This window comes from Ascidiella aspersa, chromosome 1, assembly GCF_963924565.1.
Source record: "Ascidiella aspersa chromosome 1, kaAscAspe10.2, whole genome shotgun sequence".
Lineage (NCBI taxonomy): Eukaryota > Metazoa > Chordata > Ascidiacea > Phlebobranchia > Ascidiidae > Ascidiella > Ascidiella aspersa.
Genome location: NC_139447.1, coordinates 5,616,778 through 5,639,438, shown reverse-complemented (window position 1 = coordinate 5,639,438; position 22,661 = coordinate 5,616,778). Strand labels below are relative to the sequence as shown.

The window sequence follows — 22,661 nt, the reverse complement described above, 5'->3', positions numbered from 1 at the left end:
ACTTGAAGTTGACTTGCCTCAATTATGACTTGACTTGGACTTGACTTGGGCAACGGCTGACTTGGACTGTGGCTTGGCTTGTTATTTATTCGAAAAGACTTGACTTGGCTTAAATTATTTTACGAATGACTTGACTGGGACTTAAGTCATTTAAAAATCACTTCTTTACAACGCTGCTTTTTCACAGCGCCCGTGGCTTCGGACATCCTAATGAACCTGACCCACGCAAACAGCGTTTACGCGCAGTCGTTCGGCGAAGTTCGTGGTGAGATAGAAAGAGCTCTGGCCGAGGCTCGAGCCAGGTTGAGGTGCTTTGAGACTGTGAGTCCCTGGATCCACGACATGTACCGCACTTCTTCCGTCGATAGCATGCTGAAAGGTATAATTGGTCATTGAAAAACGTCCTATACTCGAACTATTTTGATACCTGGCTGAACAGGCTGAAATGTTTAACTAAGTTTAATTACGGAGTATCAAACTCGTTATAGCTGGGTATGTACATATATTGGTATTTAGCAAATAACAATATACTTAACAGACTAACCAAATCAGTCGATCACTTAACTGAAGATGATACAAGTTCGTATCAAAACGTCTTAATCAAGATGATGTCGATCTGCTCGACCGTTTAAGCATTGAAATTTATCACCAATTCAAGTTTTACTCTGTTAAATATTAAAAAAAAAAATCCTTGTCAATATTTTCCCATTAAAAATCGTATGCCGATAGCGTTCGAGATTGTTTGGACAGCTGCGGTGGCAATATATTTAACCCCTTCTTCTCTAAAAACGCAGTTTTTCCCGCGTTGCTCCACACTGTGCTGTTGATTTGGAAACACTCGGAGTATTATCACGAACCCAAGCCATTTGCCCAGATGCTTAAGATGCTGTCGAATGAGGTAGGTGTGCAATAAGTACGCAGGCATGAATGCCAAGTGACAGATGTAAACAAAACCTATCCACATTTTTGCTATTGTTTTATTACATGATCGTTTTCGTCGAAAAGCGCTTGAAAACCTGGCTGTACGAATAAAATTAAGCAAAAAGAGAGCTGCTTGTTTTTTTGATAACCTTCCTAGAGCTAAAAAAAATCCATACGCGTTTTACGCTGGCCTGAATGCCAGTTGACAGCAGTAAACAAAACAAATCCTTGTCAAAAGTTCATTCTTGTTTTGTTACAGGATTCTTTTTTGACGAAAAGCGCTTGCTAACCTGGCTATACGAGTAAAATTAGGAAGGAAAAAGAGCTGCTTGTTCTTTTTTAGTAAGCGTCCTAGGGCTAAACAATTTCAAACGCGTTTTACTAAGGCCTGATTGCCAAGTAACAGCAGCAAACAAAACAAAACCACATTTTTATCCTCGTTTTGTTACATGATCCCTTTTCGTTGAAAAGCGCTTGCTAACTTGGCTGTACGAATAAAATTAGGCAAACAAGAGAGTGCTTGTTCTTTGTTTTAAGCACCCAAGAGTCTAACAATTCCAAACGCGTTTTATGTGATTTTATTTTACGTTTTCTCTGGGACTTTGACTCTTTTTCCAAGAGGATCCGATTTGTTGTTGTTCTACATTACTTTATGTTTTTGACCTCCAAAGTGGTAAAAAATATGGCGTGCGCTTTATGCAAGTTATCCATAACAGAAATCATGTTTGAAAACACTATTAAAAAAGCTTATGCACGTGTTTTAATGTTTTAGGTCGTTGCCCGGGCAAGAAGTTTGGTGGGGGAGAATCCCTTCGATGACACCCAACGTTCATACAAGGCACTAAAAGACGCCCTGAGACTTTGCGCCGCTTTTCGTGGAACCTATTTGGATTTTAAGGTTTAACCCTTAGAATTATGTGTATCAACCTACAAGCATGGCTGCGGAGTCGGTTAAAAAAGGCTCGAGCCCGACTCCTGCAAAAAAACTAACTTAACCCGAGTCCGACTCTGGCCAAAATAATAAACTCGATTCCGACTGTTGACTCGTTAGCCAAGCAAATTTAATTGCTGTTAACAAGTGTTGCATAAGGATTGAACCTACAGTCGTATACGTGTTACGATAAACTATTTCAGGACTCCCTACTTCACGGCCTGTCGGATGCCTGAGCACTACACGAGACTTATCTGTATTGTATATAATATAGGACGACAGAGGCGAACTAACATATAAAACATAAAACAACGGAAGCGCGTAATATAAAGCGACCAGAGATTAAAATAGGGCGTAAACGACGACGATCTAAACGGTTGGTAATCCCAGCCTTGCCCAGCCTGACTGTCCACCACCATCTAGCCTTTCTGAAACTACAGGTCAGGCGAAAAAGGTGTGAGGCTACAGTAGCCAAAGATAAAAAGGTGTCAACAGCAAATGTGATTAGGTAAGGTATAAACGGGTGAAAAGTGAGGTGTAGAAGTGAGGAGGCAAGTCAGTTAAATGAGTGAGTGAGTGACAACGCAATAGTTGAAATAAGGCGAAAACAACACACAACAAACAATAAAACATTTTGTGTAACATACGCACCTATAGCGATATAGCTTTTTGTGACTAGTTGTTAAAATTATTTGAATTTCAAATTTAATAGAAATTATCATCGAAACATTGAAATCATTTGAATTAAGAAACCTATATATGCCAGTATAAACGAAATATATATTCCTTTATCCTATCTGATCCTGGTTTTACTCGGGTTTTCAAACTTTGAGTTTTACTGTTTCTATACGCTTCAGCGGAACAGTGATGACAAGCAGAAACCTGCTGCCCAATGGTTTTGGATTCTATAAAGATACGCCCTTTTATATAATATCGCGCTTATGTTCGATTTTTGAAGGAAACGGCCAACGCATACAACCAGGAGAAGGTACAGGCCACCGTACTTACCATGGCCCGTCTGCGGCCCAAGGACAAGAACGTGCTCTTCCGTACACGAATGTACGGCGCTGCCGGCTACCAAGACTGGGTGTCCAGGGCCGGACAACGAGAGGAATCTGACGGTAGGAATAACATAGGTTTTATGTTGTTTGCAAGTGAAATAACGCTAAAGCAGTATACAGTACTAAGGAGTTAATAGCGATAACTGAATACCGAAAATTGGTAAGAAGTTAAATAGCGAAAATTGTCATAAATATTAATGAGTTAAATGAGGAAATTTGAATAGCGAAAATTAATATACCAAGAAATGAATTCGCGAAAATTGATACAAATACAAAAGAGTTGATTTAGGAAAATTGAATAGCAAAAATTGATATATTAAGAAGTTAAATTGCGAAAAATGATACAAATATAAAGGAGTCAAATTAGGAAAATTGAATAGCTCAAATTGATATACTAAGAATTAAATATCGAAAATTGAGTAAAATTTGTTGAGCGAAATGTTACAGCTTGACAGAGCAGTAACCAATTTTTACCAACTGAATACGTGGATTAAATGAAATTCTTAACTAAACCAATGTTGATTTGAGAGCGTAAAGTTTCTGTAAACAGTAATCTACGCTGTAACGGATTTGCGGTAATTCAATTCATAATTACACGGTACCGCGTTAATTGTTTTTTTACTAAAATCGTTTTTAAGTTAAATAAAACGAAGTCGTTCGGTGAATTCAAATGTCTGTCGAAAAGTTTTATTTATTATAATAATCTCACTTTGTATTGCAAATGGCCGTATATAGCTTTTCTTAAAATATTTTTGATTTTTTATAAAAATAAGTCAAACTCCATGTCCAACGATGGAATTCCCTGGCAAACTTTGAGCTAACCTTTCGGTGAAAAAGTTTCCATAGACGTATTTATATACTTTTTTCAACAGTGACACGCTCGTCGATTTACAGTTTATCAGGTATACAATAGAGGTGTTAGTGGTATCTAAGGTACATGAATTAGCTGTAAGTATAGTTACTGTAGTAGTTGTCATGATCCTTTATACGCCTGCCGAGATTCAACTGTACCAGTAAATATTACCAACTAACCCGTAGCTTTTCTCCTAGCGTCTATCTGCAAGTTTTCTGTACCTGGTTATAGCGAAATGCTTAAACGCTTTACGAGGACTGTTATATATAGGTATGTGTAAAGGCATGACGTACACACTTACACACGAGCGAACATTAAAAGCACTGTTTCGCCACAGCTTGATTTGCTCTCCCTAAATGGGTTTGAGTAAAATGCATGATTTATCGCACAACAATGTCCTACAAGCTGCATGCATGTATGCCTTTTCTTATTCTCCTGTATTCCGTTTGTTAACTTCTGAACCGTAATATTGCGGTAATTTGCGTTTATTCACCAAGCTTTACAGCACATTACACACATGTATTTTTTATCATCCGCATTTTATGCACATAAATGGGTTTAACAGCATGTTTTCACGTATTATCTATTACCAATATTGCGATTGTAGCGCATCCTATCCTGCCGTGCATTATCACACAAAAAGTTGTTGTACCCAGTTATTTTTGAGGGTATACATTAAAGGATGTCCACTTTTAAATCTAAATTTGAACCTGTACCAATTAATTACAGTATTATACATTTTGACTTTGTATTCGAAATAAATACCTTGAAATGAAAATTTTCCAAAAATTTGTAACAACCACAAAAATATCAATTAAATAAAGCCTTTAAAACAGTTTTAAGTAACTCTAAGGCTGGGCCTACATCGTTGTAATGCATCGTTCTAAAAAAAAGGAACGCGTCCCTATTTTGGTCTAATATTATCATGCACATTTCTCCCAGCACGAAGAGTTGACCTGATGACCAACGGGGCGTGAGTATGTCACGAAAACTGCATGAAGTTTTTCTCAAGTTTTCGCGTTAATCGCGTAATGGGAGAATTCGTGTTTCGAAAATATGTCAAAAAGGATTGGGCCGACTTCAAATAGTCCTCAGCACGTCAGTTTACGCAAATTCCCAAAAAATTGCAGGGCTTCTTATTTGAGCATGACAGATTTATTTTCATGGCTGATTTACAAAAACCTTCTTTTATAACCACACGTCGTGTTTATGCCCTTGGTCAGATTTTCCTACCCTTTTTGGCTACTTAAATTCGCCCAGTATTACGCCCTTATACTTACTATATGTTTTGGTGTTTGTTTCCTTTCGCATGTTGTCTTGGATGTTTTAAATGTGCACAGCGACTTTTTCTTCTTTCTTTTTTTTGTTTCTCTTTTTTGAAATGCTTGCAAAAAACACGAAATTATCGGTTGAAAATAGAGCCTGGATCCTGCCCGCTAAACAATATAATCCGGCCCGCTGCTCAATTTTAATAGAAGTGTTTTTGGCAAAATAAGACTTAATAGTCATTTTTTTTATTTTATAATATTTAATTAAATACATTACTCTTGTAAGGCATCCTCACCCATTCCCACTCCTACCATCTTCTCAAAACAAGGATATTTAAAGATTCTTTTAAAAGAAATCACACGTTGTATTGGGAACACACAAAAAGACCAATAAGACAACAATATCCCAAGCAAAATAATCTATAATACCTCAGCATTAAGACCGACGACATGATAGCCACTGTTTGGGGTTAGTGGAGGGTAATGCTAGGGGTTAGAAATCAAAATATTTAATTGCTCACCCCTGGTCTATATACAGACGATGCCGAGCAGTGGGCTGACTCTCCGTGGCCTGCTCGCAACACACGTTGTTTCGCTGGACTCAGCCGATTCGTGGAGCGCTGCAACGACCTGCTTGACCTTGTCGAGACCACGCGCCACTTTCTCACGCTCGAGGAAGCTGCGCGGATTGGTGGAGCTGGGTCACGTGCGCTTGACGCGCTCATCGCCGACATCCACCAGGTGAGTCATAACCAGACTTGGACAACTATTGATAAATCTAATTTTCTAATTCAATGAATTAGAGCAAAATGCGGCTGATTGTAATTCTAATATAGTTTGTGAATCGATTGTCTGCTTTAATTCTAGTTCTAATCTAATTCGGATCCAACGGCATTTTTAGTCACCCAATCGTAACAAAATTTAAATTATTACAGTTTGGTCGGAACGACTTGCACGATTCGGTAATTCTAATTCCAATATAAATTGAGAAACAAAATTATCTAATTATATTCCAATTTGGAAAAAAAATGCTCTAATTTTGATTCTAACCTAATTTAAAAAAAAGCAAAATAGGCTAAAATAAATCTAGTTGTTCAATTCTAGGCATAAGTAATTTATCGGCATAGTTGCCATTTTAGATTATTTTAGTATAGATCTAGATGTTTTGGTCTGGTTTTGGATATAGGATTATACAATCTAGATCTTGGATGTTTTTTCAGATGATTTAAAAAAATATTGTATTTCCAGGTGTTCGTACGCACCATTAAGGACTTTACGAGCCACAATCGCAACGTACTGACCATCGACGAACGGCAGCACTTCGAGAATTCCTTCTTCCGATATCGTTCGGTGATCAAGACTCTCGAGCACCGACTGGCCGGCGTCCTACGCAGCGCGATTCGACTCTGTCCAAACGCAATGTCACACCTCAGGTCAGACTGGGACAACTGGCTAATTCTAGGGTGCACTATGCACGGATCTGTAATGTTGCCTCATAATGAATTGCAAAGCCAAAAAAGTCGAGTAGATCGACATCATCTTGATTAAGACGTTTCGATGCGAGCTTGCATCATCTGCAGCCTTGGATAAATCTACTCGACCTTTTTAGCTTTGCAATTAATTCTTAAGCTATAGATAATCCTATAGTTTCCTATTTTAACAAACTAGGGCAAAATGCGATCAATTCTAATTGTAATCTAATTTGTGAATTGTTTGTATTTTAATTCGGATTTTATCAAAAATGCCGCTTTGTCCAACGGCATTTTCAGTCTCTCGTCTTTTTTGTTTCTCATCCATATACGTGGAAGAAGCAAAAATTTGATGTAGAGGTCGTAGTGAAAATATGATATCAATTATTCGACTGCCTTGTAATTACTAAAACACCCGCCGATGTGTTAACACGTCTCTCGATTTCGCGCGCAGAGTGCTCGAAGTATTCGAGGGTATCAGCGCCCGAGAGTTGCTGCAGAAGGAACTGCAGAGCGAAAACCAGTCGCTGATCGTCTCGCTTACGAACGAGTTCAGGCGTGTAAAGGAAATGTTCTCGGCAGGACTGCACGACGTTCCTCACCACGTCAACATGCCGCCCACTGTCAGCAAGCTCGTCTGGGTGAGTTTTATCGTCTTTTTAGGCTTGCTCGTTTTTGCTTTACTCGTCTTATGTTTGCTGCTCAGTCGGTGTGAGAATTGCAGTGTTGTAAACTAGTGAATTTGAAATGACTTAAGTCTAAGTCAAGTCATTTAACAAATGATTCCATGTCAAGTCATTTGTGGAATGACTTAAGTCCAAGTCAAGTCTTTGAAAACAATGATAAGAAATAAAGTCCCCGCCTAAGTCATCAGTTGCCCAAGTCAAATCCCAGTCAAGTCATTATTTGAGCAAGTCATTTAAGTCCAAGTCAAGTCATTTGTCCAAAAGACTTAGGTCAATTCAAGTCATTTGAAAACAATGACTTAAGTGCACTTAACTCAAATCATCCGAAACAGTCTTATGCCCTGTTTTTCCTAATTTGATGGGGACCTTATTCAAATTTAAAATAGTATTTACCAATTTTTCAAGATCTTAAAGATGCCTCGTGCAGTTTGCTAGGCAGAGCGTCAGGCTTAAATCTGTAGCTTGTTTAGCCTATACCGAAATCATAGCGACTGACCCCCATTGAATTATAAGCCCAATTATCAACAATTGGGTCGCCGCCTTAGCAGTAAAATGTTAAACATGCTTGAAATGTACCGCTAATTTTGTTTAATATAATGTAATTGGTTTGGAGTTTTTGTTTGTCATGTATTTACGATTAGGTTTTTTGTAACGTGTTTTGTTTCATTTTTTTCTTGTAAAATTGCTTCACGCGATTTGAATCACAGCCAGGGGACAGCTGACTAGATGACTTGACAGTCTTTTGCCGCCTTCTGGAACTGTGCGGGCGCTTATTTTATTTCAATTATTTTGCATGCATGTACTGTTGTTCCGAAATAATATAAATCTATCTAAATCAGGGGTTCCCAATCTCTTAACACGGTGGCACCCTTTGAAAATTTTGAAAAATCAATGGCTCTCCTATTTTTGGAAACCTTTGGAAAAATTACCAAACGTGTTTATAAATTAAAATATGGTTTATACAGTAACCGGTAGTTAGAATCAGGGCTGGGGAGCCACCGTAAAATAGCATTAGCTTTGGCTCCAGCTCCGGAGCCATCGAGCAATGATTAAATGGCTCCGGCTCCAGCTCCGGAGTCGTAAAACTCAATCCTTTGGCTCCGGCTCCGGCTCCAGCTCCGGAGCCATCAAACACACACCCAATGACTCCGGCTTCAGCCCCGGTGCCACCAGTCACTTATTCAAAGGCAAGTTTTAAAAATTGCTTTTGGCTAACTAACGTTGGAGATGGAACAAAATATAATTTCTTAGCTTTAGCACCACAAATTGAAAAATGGCTCCAGCTCCACAAAAATAATAAAATGGGCTCCGGCTCCGGCTCCAGCTCCACAAAAATAATAAAAATGGCTTCGGCTCCGGCTCCAGCTCCACAAAAATAATAAAAATGGCTCCGGCTCTGGCTCCAGCTCCACAAAAATAATAACAATGGCTCCGGCTCCGGCTCTGGCTCCAGAGAAAATGCTTAGCTCCGGGCTCCAGCTCCGGCTCCGGCTCCCCATCCCTGGTTAGAATGATAAAATAACAACACAGCTAACTATTGTCATACTTCCTTCTTTTAAGTGGGGTAGCCATTTATATTAATAAATCTCAAAAGTAAAATAAAAAAATTAAACTCAAGATCATAGCTCATTGCTGTACTAGTAGTTTTATTAAATTTTAATTTATTTATTTTGTTATAGTGGAGACAAATTAGAGATGATAAGTAAATAAAAATATTTTTCAATTTTTTGCATGACCCACTTAAAAAGATTCATAGTCCCTTATAGCATAGGTCCATGTCTCCCAGGTTCGGAATCCCTGATCTAGATCAATGGTTGAATTCGACCAGTTATATACCAATACACATTTCACTTCGATCGCCCCGTGGCCCAACTTCTAATTTTTCCTGTCCCCAAAGGTGCGCGGTATGAAGGAACGCGTGGGCCATCCGATGGCCAAGGTGCGCCAGGTGTGCCCGCACGCGCTCGAGAGCGACATCGGGTGGCAGCTGCGTGACGCCTTCATGGAGGCGATGAACGATTTGGAAAAGTACGAGACCAGGCTGCTGCTTTCCTGGGCTAAGAGCGTCGACTCCGATCTAAGGCGAGCGTTCGTTAGAGTTTTCGCTTTTTAAACTGATACTGTTTGAGTTGAGTAATAATGGCCGCCGTCTTTGTAAACATCTCGGTCGCTTGTGCCCTCTTGCGGCCAATATAGCTTCAACTTCATACCAACCTGTGCGACAATGAGTAACTGGGATTGTTGCTGCCAAAGCGGCTTACCTTACCCCTTATGCAATATCTTGTCCGCCCTTTTTTACGACTTTTAGGTAACAATCCTAATTTAGTCCGTTCTTTTGATTGATTTTACTCAAACTTATGAGTCCGAAATAGTCGTCTTTCACGCCAATATCTCGTTTCCCTTTTTTCGTCGATCTCTTGTTTTTCTCGCCGCCTTCCTTTTTCCTTCGCAACTCTCGCCTCACTCTCTCGCTTTCGAACCGCGCAGAGAGAAACTGAAGCAGCCGGTGCTGGCAACCGAAAGCCTGGAGGCGGTTCGAGGTAGGAGCGAGTCGAGACTCTGGAACCCGCACAACTCAGCTCGGGACACGACCTCGAACGGAGGAACCGAGTACAGCTCGGAAAAAGGCGAAAAGGCGAGCGCCGTGTCCGGCCTGAAAATCAACCTGGACCCAAGGCTGCTGGAAATGCTGCGCGATGTCCATTACCTGCAGCGCTCACCTCACGATGTGAGAACCGTTTTATTTTTTTTTGATTTTGCTTACAGATGTTGTAAGCCTCTCCGAAGGTATCTTGTGTTAAAAGTTGACTCTAATTACCTTTAGATTAAATTGATTTCTAAATCGTCTGTGCCTTTCAAACCGATTAATATCAGTAAAAAAAAACAAACGGGGTCTTCGGTAGACTTTCTACAAGTTTGACTACAGTATGAAAAGTACGTTAATTGGGAATACACCGAAAGCCATCGCAGAATCACTGAATCTGTCGATCAATGATGCAAGCATGGCAGGCGCTAGTAAAACAATGAGGTTCGAACTGACGACCTCCGGTCATACAGGGACTGTCGCTCTACCAACTGTGCTACACAGGATCAGAGAGGAGCGCGTCGAGAAACAACCATACGCCAAATGCTTGTTTTTCTAGCCTGACCTGCTTGCATCATTGATCGACAAATTCAGTGAGTCTGCGATGGCTTTCGGTGTACTAATGATACGTAAGCCGTAATTGTTGGTCAAAAATCAGCTTCAGAAGGGCTAGATCAGTGCTCTTCAACCTTTTTTGGTTTGGTGAACCCTTAAAGTTGTTGTGACGAACTCATGCACCCTGTTTACTTGAAAGGTAAACTGAGGTAAGAAGCGATATGAAAAATCATTATGCATATCAATATCATAATGTCAATTACACCAAGCGGAGCTGCCGACGTTTTACACACTGTCGGTGAGAGTTTGATTTTGGCTGCAGGCTGCTTGCGAGTACTATTGCATGTCATACAACAGCATTCAACGTCAAATATTAATGATTCATTAAAAGTTTGTGGTGCACCCTTGTATACCTTTTAGTAATGGTGCACCCCAAGCATATTTTGGTGCACCCTAGGGTGCACCGTGCACAACGTTGAAGAGCACTGGGCTAGATCACAGTGATTAACGCACACATGTGTGTGCAGGTTTCATTAAATTGGGAATAGCGTGACTTTAGTTTTCAACCTCTCCGAAGGCATCTTGCGTACTCAAGAACTTGTAATTATATACGTTCGTTATCCAGGTGCCCGTCCCGGCCTCTGTTCGTGCCTTGCTGCGAAGTGTGGACAGCTCGATTCTTCAGAAGCGCGCCACCCGCCTTGCCACAGTCGTGTCCAAGTACAATCACGTCAAGCAGAGGATGGAAGAATACGAGGAGCTGCTGTTTGACGGCAGGATGGAAAAGGTGCGAGAACAGTGGTTCTCAAAGTTTATTTTTTGTATTTCCTCCCCTACAGGCCCAAACTCTTGTCAATTCCTCCTTCCCACAAAAAAAAACACGAAGTATTTTACCTATTATTACTGATTACTTGGATGTATTTATAACTGTGAAAGAAAGTAACTGTGAAAAAAACAATATAATTAGATTGTTATGTGCCTAGTAGACTTTTTACAGTACCAATCATTACAGTTAAATAAGGTTTTAATTGCCTTTTAACGATTAAATAACTTTGTTTGTTTTAATCTTTGTTTTAATCCATTTATCCTAATTTCTCCCTGGAAGAAAATTCGTCCCTAAATTTAAAAATCCCTCCCTTTGATTACTACTGTGCTGGAGCTTCCACGGGTTTTCATTTAGATTTGTATCCTCGGAACTAGAGCCAGTCTTTACGCCAGTGTTGTTAACAAGTGATTTTGAAATGACTCAAGTCAAAGCAAGGTCATTTGTAAAATCACTTAAGTTCAAGCCAAGTCTTTTTAAATAAATAACATGTCGAGTCCTGGCGAAGTCCCTGTCCAATAAATTAAACATTAAAGTATTAAAATTGGTAAGTTCGTCCAAATATGACAATAACAAGTAAAAAATAGACCAAAACGCATCATATAACAAGCAAATTGATTTATATGCAAGGCTTATAAACAACCCAATTTTATAAAATATGCTTAGTGAAAAATCATTTCAACCAAAGTCATTTGTCCTAAAGACTTACGTCAAGTTAAACGCCATTTTGCGCAAAAGACTTAAGTCAAGTTAAGTCATTTGAGTACAGTGACTTAAGTGTACTTCAGTCAAGTCATTGACTTAAGTTATTACAACACTGCTTTACGCATGTTTATTGCTTAAACAAAGTGAAGCTAAAATTAAGGATTGGACATATTTTTAAACTGAGTTTTATTGTTGATTAAATTAAATTAACTATGGTAAAAAAATTATTTTAACTTAGCAAAATAATACCTAACGTTTTGTTTTGGGCATTAAAAGCAACTGTTAAATTCGACTTCGAAGGTGGAGAAGATAATACAGGACGGTAAGGAGAAAGTCACATGGGGCTCGGCTGACCTCGACGACTTTCTGGAGCAATCTTCGTCAGTGGTGTGTGATGACGTACATGCCGTACTCACCCGAGTCCACAACAACTGGGACCGCGCTAAGGACATGTCGATGTCTTGGTCACAAGGTGTGTGTTGAAATATATTAGCTTTTTAATGAAGTTGACTCATTCTTATACTGTTGCGTTTGTTAATTCAGATGTACTGACAATGCCTTTGTTGACGAATTATATAATCAATTAAGATCTTTTAATAGTCTCTGACTTGTATTGCTAGCTTTGCTAGAGTATTCTGCTGTTACCGATCAGGAATTAAGGTCGACATTTATGTTGCAATGGTCAAGGTAATTTCTAATATCAAATATACAGTCCAACATAATATATTTGCGTTACTGTGTTACGTCGGCGGTCGGTTATAACAGCTTGTAAATTTTCCTGTTGCGTCTGAAAAAAATATAAACCTCCGGAATAAGTCCTAAATTTATCGTAATACGGCCTAAATGGCACAAATAACGCTAAAAACCGTAGAGAGGGTATGAGACGATCGGGGCCGACGGTCTGGCATCGGCCGTTTGGTGTCAACGTTTGACGCCCTAGTTTGAACGTTTTAGCACCAGATTCTTGGGCTCTGTTTGGGGTTAGTGGCGAGGTTAGAAAATGCACCAGGGTTAAAATTATCATATTTTGGTCTTATTTCGAATGTGTTTTATTCCAACGTTGTTGTTGTTCTTAACTCGGTCTTTATGGTTGGAGTCCGAATATTTACTTATTTACTTTTTTACGTCGGTAGCCAGTTGTAGCAGCTTGAAGTTTTTCAACACGTTAAACTGATATATTACATAACTATCATGTCTGTTGCCCCTATTATGCGTCCAACATTTACTATTACTTCTTACACTTTTAGTTCTTCCGTTCCTAATTGGCTGTGTTATCAAATGGTGACTGGTTGCTGTGTTTTTGCTTCCCCCTTTGTCAGTCGGCGTTTTGCGGAAATCCATCAAAGCACTGTAGAATTAGAATAGAGGCTGTCAGTAAACGCGGTTTGATTTACGAATTTATAGTGGAACCTTAAAGAATTCCGTGGAGCTTTGATGAGGTTAGCTGGTATCTGCTGCCGAAACGTCGGTTTATAACTTCGTTTACACCAGAAGGGGGGATTTCTATCTATTATTAAACAAAACATTGGAAAGCTGCTCATTCCAAACGACACTGTTTTTTCACTGTTTTAATAAATTCATTGCTCGGCAGGAGCGTTGGACATCTTCACCAGTCACATCCAGGAAAAAGCCACCAAAGGTCTGAAGCAACTGTTGGATGAGCAGAATCTGCTAGATGAGGAATACCGCCGCAAGATTCTGCCCTCAGGACAAGAGATCCATCAAATCCTCTACGATTCTTTCAAAGTAGGTGCTTAGAAATTAGGTTAGACTAAAGTGGCCAATTTTTTTGCATTCTTAGAACTTTATTGAGAGCATAATGGTCGGAGGTTATAATAGGACGTGATAAAATATCAAAGTCGGATATTGAAAATAAATAGATAGTTTTTCGAAACGTTGAAAATGATACCTACTTCTGTAGAAGTATTTTCGAGGTTCCTCTCATTGTTTAAATATAAAATATAAAATTGCCGATTTATTATTTTAAATGTAAAAAAGTATGATTTTTTTTGCTGATTGTAACATAAGTCTGATAGTATATTTTAACACTACAACAGTTACCTGTTTAAATAAACAATATCGAATATGATTTTTCTGTTATCTGTCCGCTCTTTGTGATTCCCAAAGTTAACAACCGGTATTGTATAGGTTAGTTTAAAATCACTTTTGGCAAATATCGGTTTACCTAACATAACAGTTCAAGAACTACATAAAATTGTTTGAACCCAAAACAGCTTGATACTTTAGAGTTAGTCTATCAATATACTTGTTAATAAAATAAAAATAATAATATGCTTTAATTTTAATTCTAATCTAATTTTAAAAAGCTAAAAAAATCTTATTGCCCAAGTCTGCCTTATACCACTGCCCGTACCCACTGCTAAACATATTGATTTGTCACTAAACCGCGTTTTTTTACAACAGGCCGTTGAAATGAGCGAGGCGTCCCCTGCCTGGCAGATGTACACTGTCCAGATGGACGCCCTGGTCCTCATGGCTTTAAAGAGCAGTATCCTGACCAGCCTGGACGCCATGTACCGGACTGTGGCCGGACTGGACGCCGAAGGCCGGGACGACCCAACTTCGGTTTGTTTGGCGTTTTATTTATTCCAGCTACATTACAACGTAGACATTCCAGTGTTGACATTCCAGTATTTAGATATCACCATATATAATCCTTAGATAGAGGAATCAGGTGGCACTTATCGGTCGAGAATGCAATACAATTTATCTTTATACAGTACTACCTGATTCCTCTATTTAGAATTAGACAAATGCGGCATTTACAAAGCCTTATATAGAAATCGCTCTTATGTTGTAAACGAAGTATAAACCGACGTTTCGGCAGCATATACCAGCTTGCCTCTTTAGGGTTCATAATTAAAATTACACGTTATAATTGTACGTTTGCCGTTTCACTAATTCCAGCGATATTCCAGCGTATATAAGCCTTGTTTACGATATCTGGTCGTGCTTGTTTATAAGTAGCTCTACGCCTGACCCACTTCCTTGTTTCATTCAATTCACTATAAACATTAGTTCCCTTTATCAGTATTTTTTAAACAAGTTTAGTATTTAAACCATTAACTCCAGGCTCAAGTTTTACGGATGTTCACTAGTAGCGGTTCACCTTCATAGTGGTAGTTGACGTTAAGGTTGGTTCACACTAGACGCGTCTTTGAAAAACGTTTTCGGTTTTTGCGCTGGCAACGTGTTATGTGTGAACTGGCAACGCTAGCGTTTCGCACCAGACGCTAACGCCAGAAGCAAAACGGGTCTAGTGTGAACCAACCTTAAAAAGTATAAGTTTATGGTTTTGTGCGTGTTGAAAAACAAATCCGCCCGGAAAATCGTAATCTCTGTTTAGTCTTGCGCTGCCTACACATACCTTAAGTACAAGGAACTTCATAACAGAATGTAGCAAGCATTGGTTATGGTTGTTTCTCGACTCGCTCCTCTCTGAGCCTGTTTAGCTGAGTTGGTAGGGCACGGTCCCGGCATGGCGAGAGGAGTTCGAACCTCACTGCAGGCCAGTTGTTTGTCTAGCCTGCTCTGATTGCATGATTGATCGACAGATTAGATGAGTCTGCAATGGCTTTCGATGTACTAATGATGCTTAAGCCGTAATCGTTGGTCAAATAGCAGTCCAGAAGGGATAGTTCGCAGTCGTTAACACACATATGTGTTTGCATGTTGTATTCGTCAAGAAAATGTCTAATTGTTAGCTGTCAGCCCAAAATATAGAACATCCCCAAATAACGCCCTACACTTTGGTAGACTTGCATCCTCGAGATACGACTTGAGTTGGTCGAGCAAACCGTCGCCTTCTCTCCTCCTCTCGACCGTTCTGCATCGGTGGACAATGTGGAGGACGCGGTCTCCTCCTGGCTCTCCTCATTTCTCAAGCGATCCACTCTCGTGAAGAGGCTCACTGTGAGTAAAGACCAGGAGTATTTCAACTTTTGTTAGTATCTGAGCCAAGTTTAAACAGTCAACTTTAAGTGGAACCTTTAAATAATCTAGGAGTTAACAAAAAAGTAATAGCAACAAAAGAATGAAGTAAATGCGTTTTTATCTTTTTCAATTATAAATGTTTTTTTTATTTACTCTAAAACGTCTTATTTTCTTGCTGAACAGTGCAAGCAAGTATTTTAAACTGCTGTTTGTGAAGAAGGCTGACCGTGAGTCCAGTGATTCTTAAACTTCTTTCACGGCGGACCCCTAAAATTTTATTTTACTTCACGTGGACCACGGTGTCAATGGTTAAAAAATATTCACCATATACTATTCCACCTTGGTAACTGGCAAAATGGCGCGATTTAGTTGTTGGTTGATTTCTGACCTTCTTTATTTTTAACACTTTCTTTTCTGGCAGGATGCTAGCGAGACGTACAAGGACTTCCTGACCACCGATCAGGATGTTTACGAGATCGTGGAGGAGATACGCAACGTTGTTCAGGAAAACACGAGCTTGTGCAAGAAGCTGCTCTCAAAGTTCGACGACTATAAGTACGTATTAGGCAGTGTTGTAAACAAGTCATTTTTGGAATGACTTAAGTCCAAGTTAAGTCATTTGTGAAATAACTTAAGTCCAAGTCAAGTCTTTTTTTAAAAAGCTAGTCAAGTCCCAGTCCAAGTCATCAGTTGCTCAAGTCACAGTCAAGTCATTATTAGAGCAAGTCATCTCCAAGACAAACCACTAATGTAATAATAAAACCATAAACCATTAAAATAGGTAAACTCGTCCGATTATAAGCAATAATTGAACTAAAAAATAGCAAAATACAACATGAAGCAATATAATCGTTTTATGTGCAAAACTTTAATAGCTTAATTTTATATGTTAAAATCGTAAATGAAAACCCTTAATTTTAACCCAAGAGATTTGACTTGATGAATTAAGTCCAAGCCAAGTCATTTGTCTAAAAGCAAGTCAAGTAATTTTACCGAAACGACTTAATCCAAGTCAAGTCATTCGAAAACAGTGACTTAAGTGCACTTAAGTCAAGCCATTGACTTAACTCGTTACAACACTGGTATTAGGACGCAAACTTTATTGGTGTTAGGACGCGAAGCATCATTTTTTTTTGTTTAAATCACAGTACACTTGTTTTGCTTATGAAAGCATCTGCCACTGCGTAGCGTCACTTTAGTCGAGGCTGAGTAATTCCACCAGTTGATTCAAACCTAAAAACACCTACCTAACTCACGCTGATCTCATTTAACCTGACGAAAAGTTATGTCTTTAAAAATGGTAAATTAGTCATACACCACTGACACTGGTTAATTATCCAGGTTCCTATGGGTGCAAGATGTCCAGCAGTCCTTCCGCGACTTCTTGAGCGGTCGTCCCTCACCCAACCCGCTGCGAGTCTCAAAGCAGTCGCATCGCAAGCGGAGCGATATGAGTCGCGCCACCACGGGTCAAAGGTCAGTCAAAGTCATGTTTTTTCTGTTGATGTTGTACCGCAATTTTTACTTTGTAATACAATTTTTGGTTTATTCGGCTACTGGACTAATTCTGCGTACACTACAGGTTTGGTAGGAATGTCCCTGATTAAAACTGCTTAGACATTTGGTAAGATGTACAAAACAATAGAAAAGTAAACATTTCGCATTGTACATAGTTGAACAAATTTTATTAATATTGCTTGTAGTATGAGTTCACAAAATTCTAAAAAAACAAATAAGCAAAAAAATTATAAAAAGTTATAAACTTTGTATAAACTGAAGGTGCTAGTTGCTGCTTACCCCCAACGCCAAGAGTATAGCGTTCCACATCGTATAAGTGAGCGTATTGAATAGATCATAGTCTTTTAACAAATTATCATACAAGTATACGCATCGAAACGTTTTCCTAAAGATTATTTTGATTTATTCGACCTCCTGGATTTGCCGTTCGTATTCAAAACATGATAAAAATTGCTTAAAAAAATTGGGTAGCCGCAAAAAAAATAGCTCTACCCCAATATTTAACTTTTTATACTGATTATATTGGTTCCAGGTTGCATTAGTTGTTAATTCTGCTTTCATGCTGTCTCATGCTTAGATCAAAATTACACATTTTAGATTAGTAACTGAAGAAAAACGTTCATAATTTTGCGAATTGCGAACTTTGGGGATACTTATGTTTTAATATAGTTTTTTAGGGACAATATTTGCTACTTTTTACGACCGACTGGGGCTAGGATATTTTTAACAACAAAACGATATATATTAAAAAAAATGAATTACAATTAGTATGATTATTGTCCAACATCTAAGGGAGGCGCAAGGCACAGGACAATTACCAAAGGGGGTGCGCTAGAAAAAAGATTAAGAACCACTGGTGTATAGTATATGCCTGGTAGCAACAGCATATTTATTAATTTCCGAAGGTTAACGATTTTTTATTATCAACCAACGACTTATTTCCCAGATCCCGTTTCCTGGTTCACAGCCCGGACGCGATAAACGAGGCCGAACGGGTGTTCCTGACGCCGCACGCGGACCGGGGCGATTTCGGGAGCGGCGGTGGGTCCGACCCGGACCTGGAACCAAGGGCGCCCGGGGGCGAGTTCGTTGTGGTGCCAGGCCTGGCCGATTTCGACGATGAGATCGCCATCTACCGGACGGCCCGAGACAATATTGCCGGCCTGCCGGATCGTCAGTCGGTCGGCTGGCTCGTCTTCGACTTTCAGCCCATCAAGCAGGTTTGTGCGGCTGACGTTTTGGGTTCTGTCAAAACAACTTAAAAAATTTTTTTTCGATATTTACTTCTGTTTTTTATTCGAACTGTTGGGGTGTATTTCCGAACATGAACAGCATAGTAGAAAACATAATACTGTTAAAATGTCGTTGAATATAACTCAAAACTAATTTTTTTGGATAAAATGTTAACTAAACAACAGTTCAGTTAAAATGTAACTATATTTTTTGTTTAATTTTGTAAACGATTATGTGCATTTTTAATTGATTTTGACTTGAAATAATTTTAACAAATTTTAACCTAACGTGTAAATTTTGACAAAAGAAAAAAAGTCAAAAAATAATCGCCCTAGTGGTAAGGTGATTAATTTATGAAACGGCGTTTTAGGCGTCGTTTTTGGACGGAACGCGTTTTTATGTATAGACAAGACCACAGTGTTGTAAACGTCATTTCGAAATGACTAAAGTCCAAGTCAAGTCATTTGTAAAATACCTTATGTCCAAGTCAAGTCCTTTTGAATCAATAGCAAGTCAAGTCATAAAATTTTGATAAACAGCTCAATTTTATGAAATTAAAATACTTCATTTCAGACTGAGTCATTTGTCCAGACTTAAACCAAGTCAATTAGTTTTGCCCGAATGACCGCCATGTTTTGCCATTTAACCTAAAAGTTGTTTATCCTCAAATTTATTAGAAAATATTAAAAAAAATGATCTTCGCTAGAGCCTTTATAATGCAACAATACAATTAAAAACATCACAATACAAACCAACACTTTAATGTTTGTAGGTGCTGACCACTTACGCCAGCAAGTGGATGTGGACCTTTGTACGTTTTCTGTGTGATCAGGTGAGATAAACCCTTTTCTACCTGTTTTTCAGCGAACTTACACATATTCAAAATGTTTCCGAACCTAGGCTTAAATCCTACTAACAATGCAAAAAGTGTGTTATTTTTTATTTATCTTTTTTAGTTTAGGAGAGTCAATCTTATTTAGTCTTCTTTCGCCGCCAACCCTCCAACAGGAAAAGTGCTAGGTTTGAAACGCCAACCCCACTAACCCCTGAGATTCCTTGGCCCTGTTAAAATATTAACTCTAATTTTTCATTAGACCAGACATGAAAGACGATGTTAATATTGCATATAAGCCTGGAATAACTGAAACAAGTACACAATGTGTTACCTAAAAGCACTCTTAAAATGTAAACTATTGCTGCCGGCATTATATTAATCCAAACAGCTCCTTTTGTTGTAGTAAGACCTAGGAGGAATATCAAAAATAATGAAGAAATTAAAGAGTTTTTCAAAACGTTAAAAATGATACCTACTTCTTTATAGGATTTGAAATCCTTACTATAGCTCCTCTGGTAACTGTAAATTCGGACTTCTGTTTGGAACTTTTACTTCGTTAATTTAGCATTCGAGTTTTCAACCTCCGGTGTTTTACCCTATCCATGAAGGTTACGGACTCCCTGGACACTCTGGCCGACTTCCTGGCGCGCACGGAGCCGGAGATTGAGAGCATCACCGGGGAGGAGAGGGACACGGCCTCCTTCATGAAGATGATGCGCCTCTTTAACGAGGTGTCGGCGCAACAGCAGGACATGGACAGCAGGTCTGGCAGCATTCAAGCTTTTCAGGCAGTGTTTTTAATGCATTTAGCCCCTGGCTGACTGGGTTCACCCTTTCACCCCTTTTTTAACTTGCGTCCATATAAAAATATTTTTAACGAGGTGTTGGAGCAGCAGTAGGAGATGAAAAGCAAAAATAAAAGTGGTGCTCATTTATTGCAAAACTTCAGCTAGAATTCCATCGGTTTAATTCAATGCGACGGCTGCCATTGCTTTCTGGCAACGAGTTGTCCAATGTCTGGTAGTAGATAATAACTGTACCAGTAGTAGATAATAACTGTACCAGTTAAGCTGTACTCAGTGATTCGAAATTTACCCCAGGTTAAGAAGGGCTGTTTTATCTTCTGCGGCAATACAGCCTAGTTTATTCCTTGAAAACTCCCCTCTTCGGTCGCCCTAACCCTTTTTTAGGTCACTTATCGCTTTTCTTAAGTTATGTGTTCGTTTTTGTCCTTTCGGCAGCTTTAATGGAAAATTGTGTTGGGTTCTAGTAATTCATAGGTCGTTACCTCAAATTGCAAATCCTTCATAAATTTCGATAATTTTTATATTACTTTGTTAAGTCGTTATCGCACTCGGGACTCGAGTAAGACCACGCAAAACAACACGAGCCCGAGTCATGAGCAGTACCAATTTTAAAACTGATACGGCCGCCGACTTTAAATTGTAAAACGGAATGGCATACCGTGTTTTGTGCGTGGATCAATTATATGATGCCCTTATGAAGGGATTACTGAAAACCAACCCTAATTTAGTTACGTAAATAGGTGAAATAAAAGCTGTAGAATCTAAGCCGGACACTGGACTTTTGGGAGTTGGACAGTATTTTTAACCGTCTGTTTAGCCCAGGTGGCAACGGCATATTTCTTAGTTTCCTAAGGTTAATGAGTTTTACTATTATCAACCGACGACTCTTCATCATCCCAACTTATACCAACACAAATATCCGTGTGCAGATTCGCTGTGATGCAGCGCACAGTAAACCTGCTCGAAAAATACGAGATGAAGCTTCCCGCCGAGACCCAGCAGATGTTTCGCTCGGCTCCCGACCGCTGGAACCACCTGAAGACCAAAGTGTCGCTCGCCAAGCAGAGGCTCGGGCCCAGGATACAGGTCAGCTTTAATCTTTTCCAGACTTTTTTTCTGACTTAAAGTTTGGGATACTTTTACGCCTATTGGGTACCTATACTTGCCTGTCGCACGGCCTGTCGGATGCCTGAGCACTACATGAGACGTATCAGTGTTGTTTGTAATTTAGGGAGATACAGGCGAACTATAAAACACAAAGCAGTAAAAGAGCGTTATATGCGTAAACGAAGACACTTAGTGATGTACTTAGGGATGGGTGTTCACTGCTTAGATTAGGTAAAATATTGTATTGGCCGGATTCTGTTTATTTAGGTCTAATACCGACAGATTTAAGACTCATTCCGATTGAAACATTATTACGAATTTAAGGTATTAGTCTTATTTTTCCCTTATTCCGAACTGTGTTTCATTGGAACGTTGATATTGTTCTTATCTCGATCTTATAGCTAGGGTCCGTTCACATTTACCTTATCTTTTTCGGTTTCTTTTGTGCGAAACATCATTGTATTCTTGAATTACTTACTACAATTAATATTCTAAATTATTTATTGAAAGTTTAATAATGAATTGCAAAGCCAAAAAGGTTAAGTAGATCGACATCATCTTGATGAAGGCGTTTGGATACAAGCTTGTATCATCTTCATTAAGAGGATAATACACATTAACTGAAGATGATACAAGCTTGTATCAAAACCTTCTAATCAAGATGATGTCGATCTACTCGACCTTTTTGGCTTTGCAATTCATTACCAAGCTACATTACAGATCCGTGCAGAGTCTACCCAAGTTTGTTGAAAGTTCTTTATTCTTTCCACAGGAAGAGTCTGACCGCATCACACGTGACCTGTTACGCTTCAGTGACCGCGTAGAGGCGCTCGCTTCTGAACTTCGATCGTCCGAGGTCTTCTCGCGGGAATGCCCCTTCCACGCCGCCATAGAAATCATAGACGGCTTTTCGCGTCGCCTGAGGGCGCTACAGGCCGAGGCGCAGGATCTGATCGAACTCCAGGTTTATAGCTCATTTGTTTTGTAATAATTTTGAGTGAAATCACCTTTTTTAGCAGTTCTCGGTGAAATGTTAACTAGGAGTGTCCGATACTTGAAATTTATTCCGATACCGATATCCGATATTTTGGACAAAAGCGATCCGATACAAAATGACGTCATTACTATGGCAAACCGAGTGTAATTGATTACATCGAAATCTTTCAAGTTTTTTTCCAGGTTATTAGGCTAGAATGTACTTAAAAAAAGTTCAGTCACCTCCAGTTGTTAACCTATAGCTGCGTTGAGCGCGAATCTTAGCTGAAACTTAACATTTTTGTATTGGATCGTCACCAATACCAACCTAGTATCGGACGAATTCCGCTACTATCACCTGGCATCGGGCATCGGCA

The 22,661-nt window shown here is 39.2% G+C and overlaps 1 protein-coding gene across 1 annotated transcript in view; it reads left to right on the top strand.

Moving 5' to 3' along the window:
- Positions 1–22,661, top strand: part of LOC146166721 (uncharacterized) — a 103,316-nt gene that overhangs the window by 5,598 nt on the left and 75,057 nt on the right. The window contains exons 6-26 of the mRNA XM_083384792.1: positions 188–379; positions 795–898; positions 1,694–1,819; positions 2,811–2,973; positions 5,573–5,775; positions 6,283–6,467; positions 6,958–7,144; positions 9,087–9,271; positions 9,677–9,917; positions 10,954–11,115; positions 12,157–12,328; positions 13,448–13,602; positions 14,281–14,442; positions 15,634–15,789; positions 16,232–16,365; positions 17,152–17,286; positions 18,275–18,548; positions 19,334–19,393; positions 20,005–20,159; positions 21,132–21,288; positions 22,082–22,273. Of these exons, the coding sequence (XP_083240918.1) occupies positions 188–379; positions 795–898; positions 1,694–1,819; positions 2,811–2,973; positions 5,573–5,775; positions 6,283–6,467; positions 6,958–7,144; positions 9,087–9,271; positions 9,677–9,917; positions 10,954–11,115; positions 12,157–12,328; positions 13,448–13,602; positions 14,281–14,442; positions 15,634–15,789; positions 16,232–16,365; positions 17,152–17,286; positions 18,275–18,548; positions 19,334–19,393; positions 20,005–20,159; positions 21,132–21,288; positions 22,082–22,273 (3,500 nt within the window). The remainder of the gene's footprint in view (positions 1–187; positions 380–794; positions 899–1,693; positions 1,820–2,810; positions 2,974–5,572; positions 5,776–6,282; positions 6,468–6,957; positions 7,145–9,086; positions 9,272–9,676; positions 9,918–10,953; positions 11,116–12,156; positions 12,329–13,447; positions 13,603–14,280; positions 14,443–15,633; positions 15,790–16,231; positions 16,366–17,151; positions 17,287–18,274; positions 18,549–19,333; positions 19,394–20,004; positions 20,160–21,131; positions 21,289–22,081; positions 22,274–22,661) is intronic.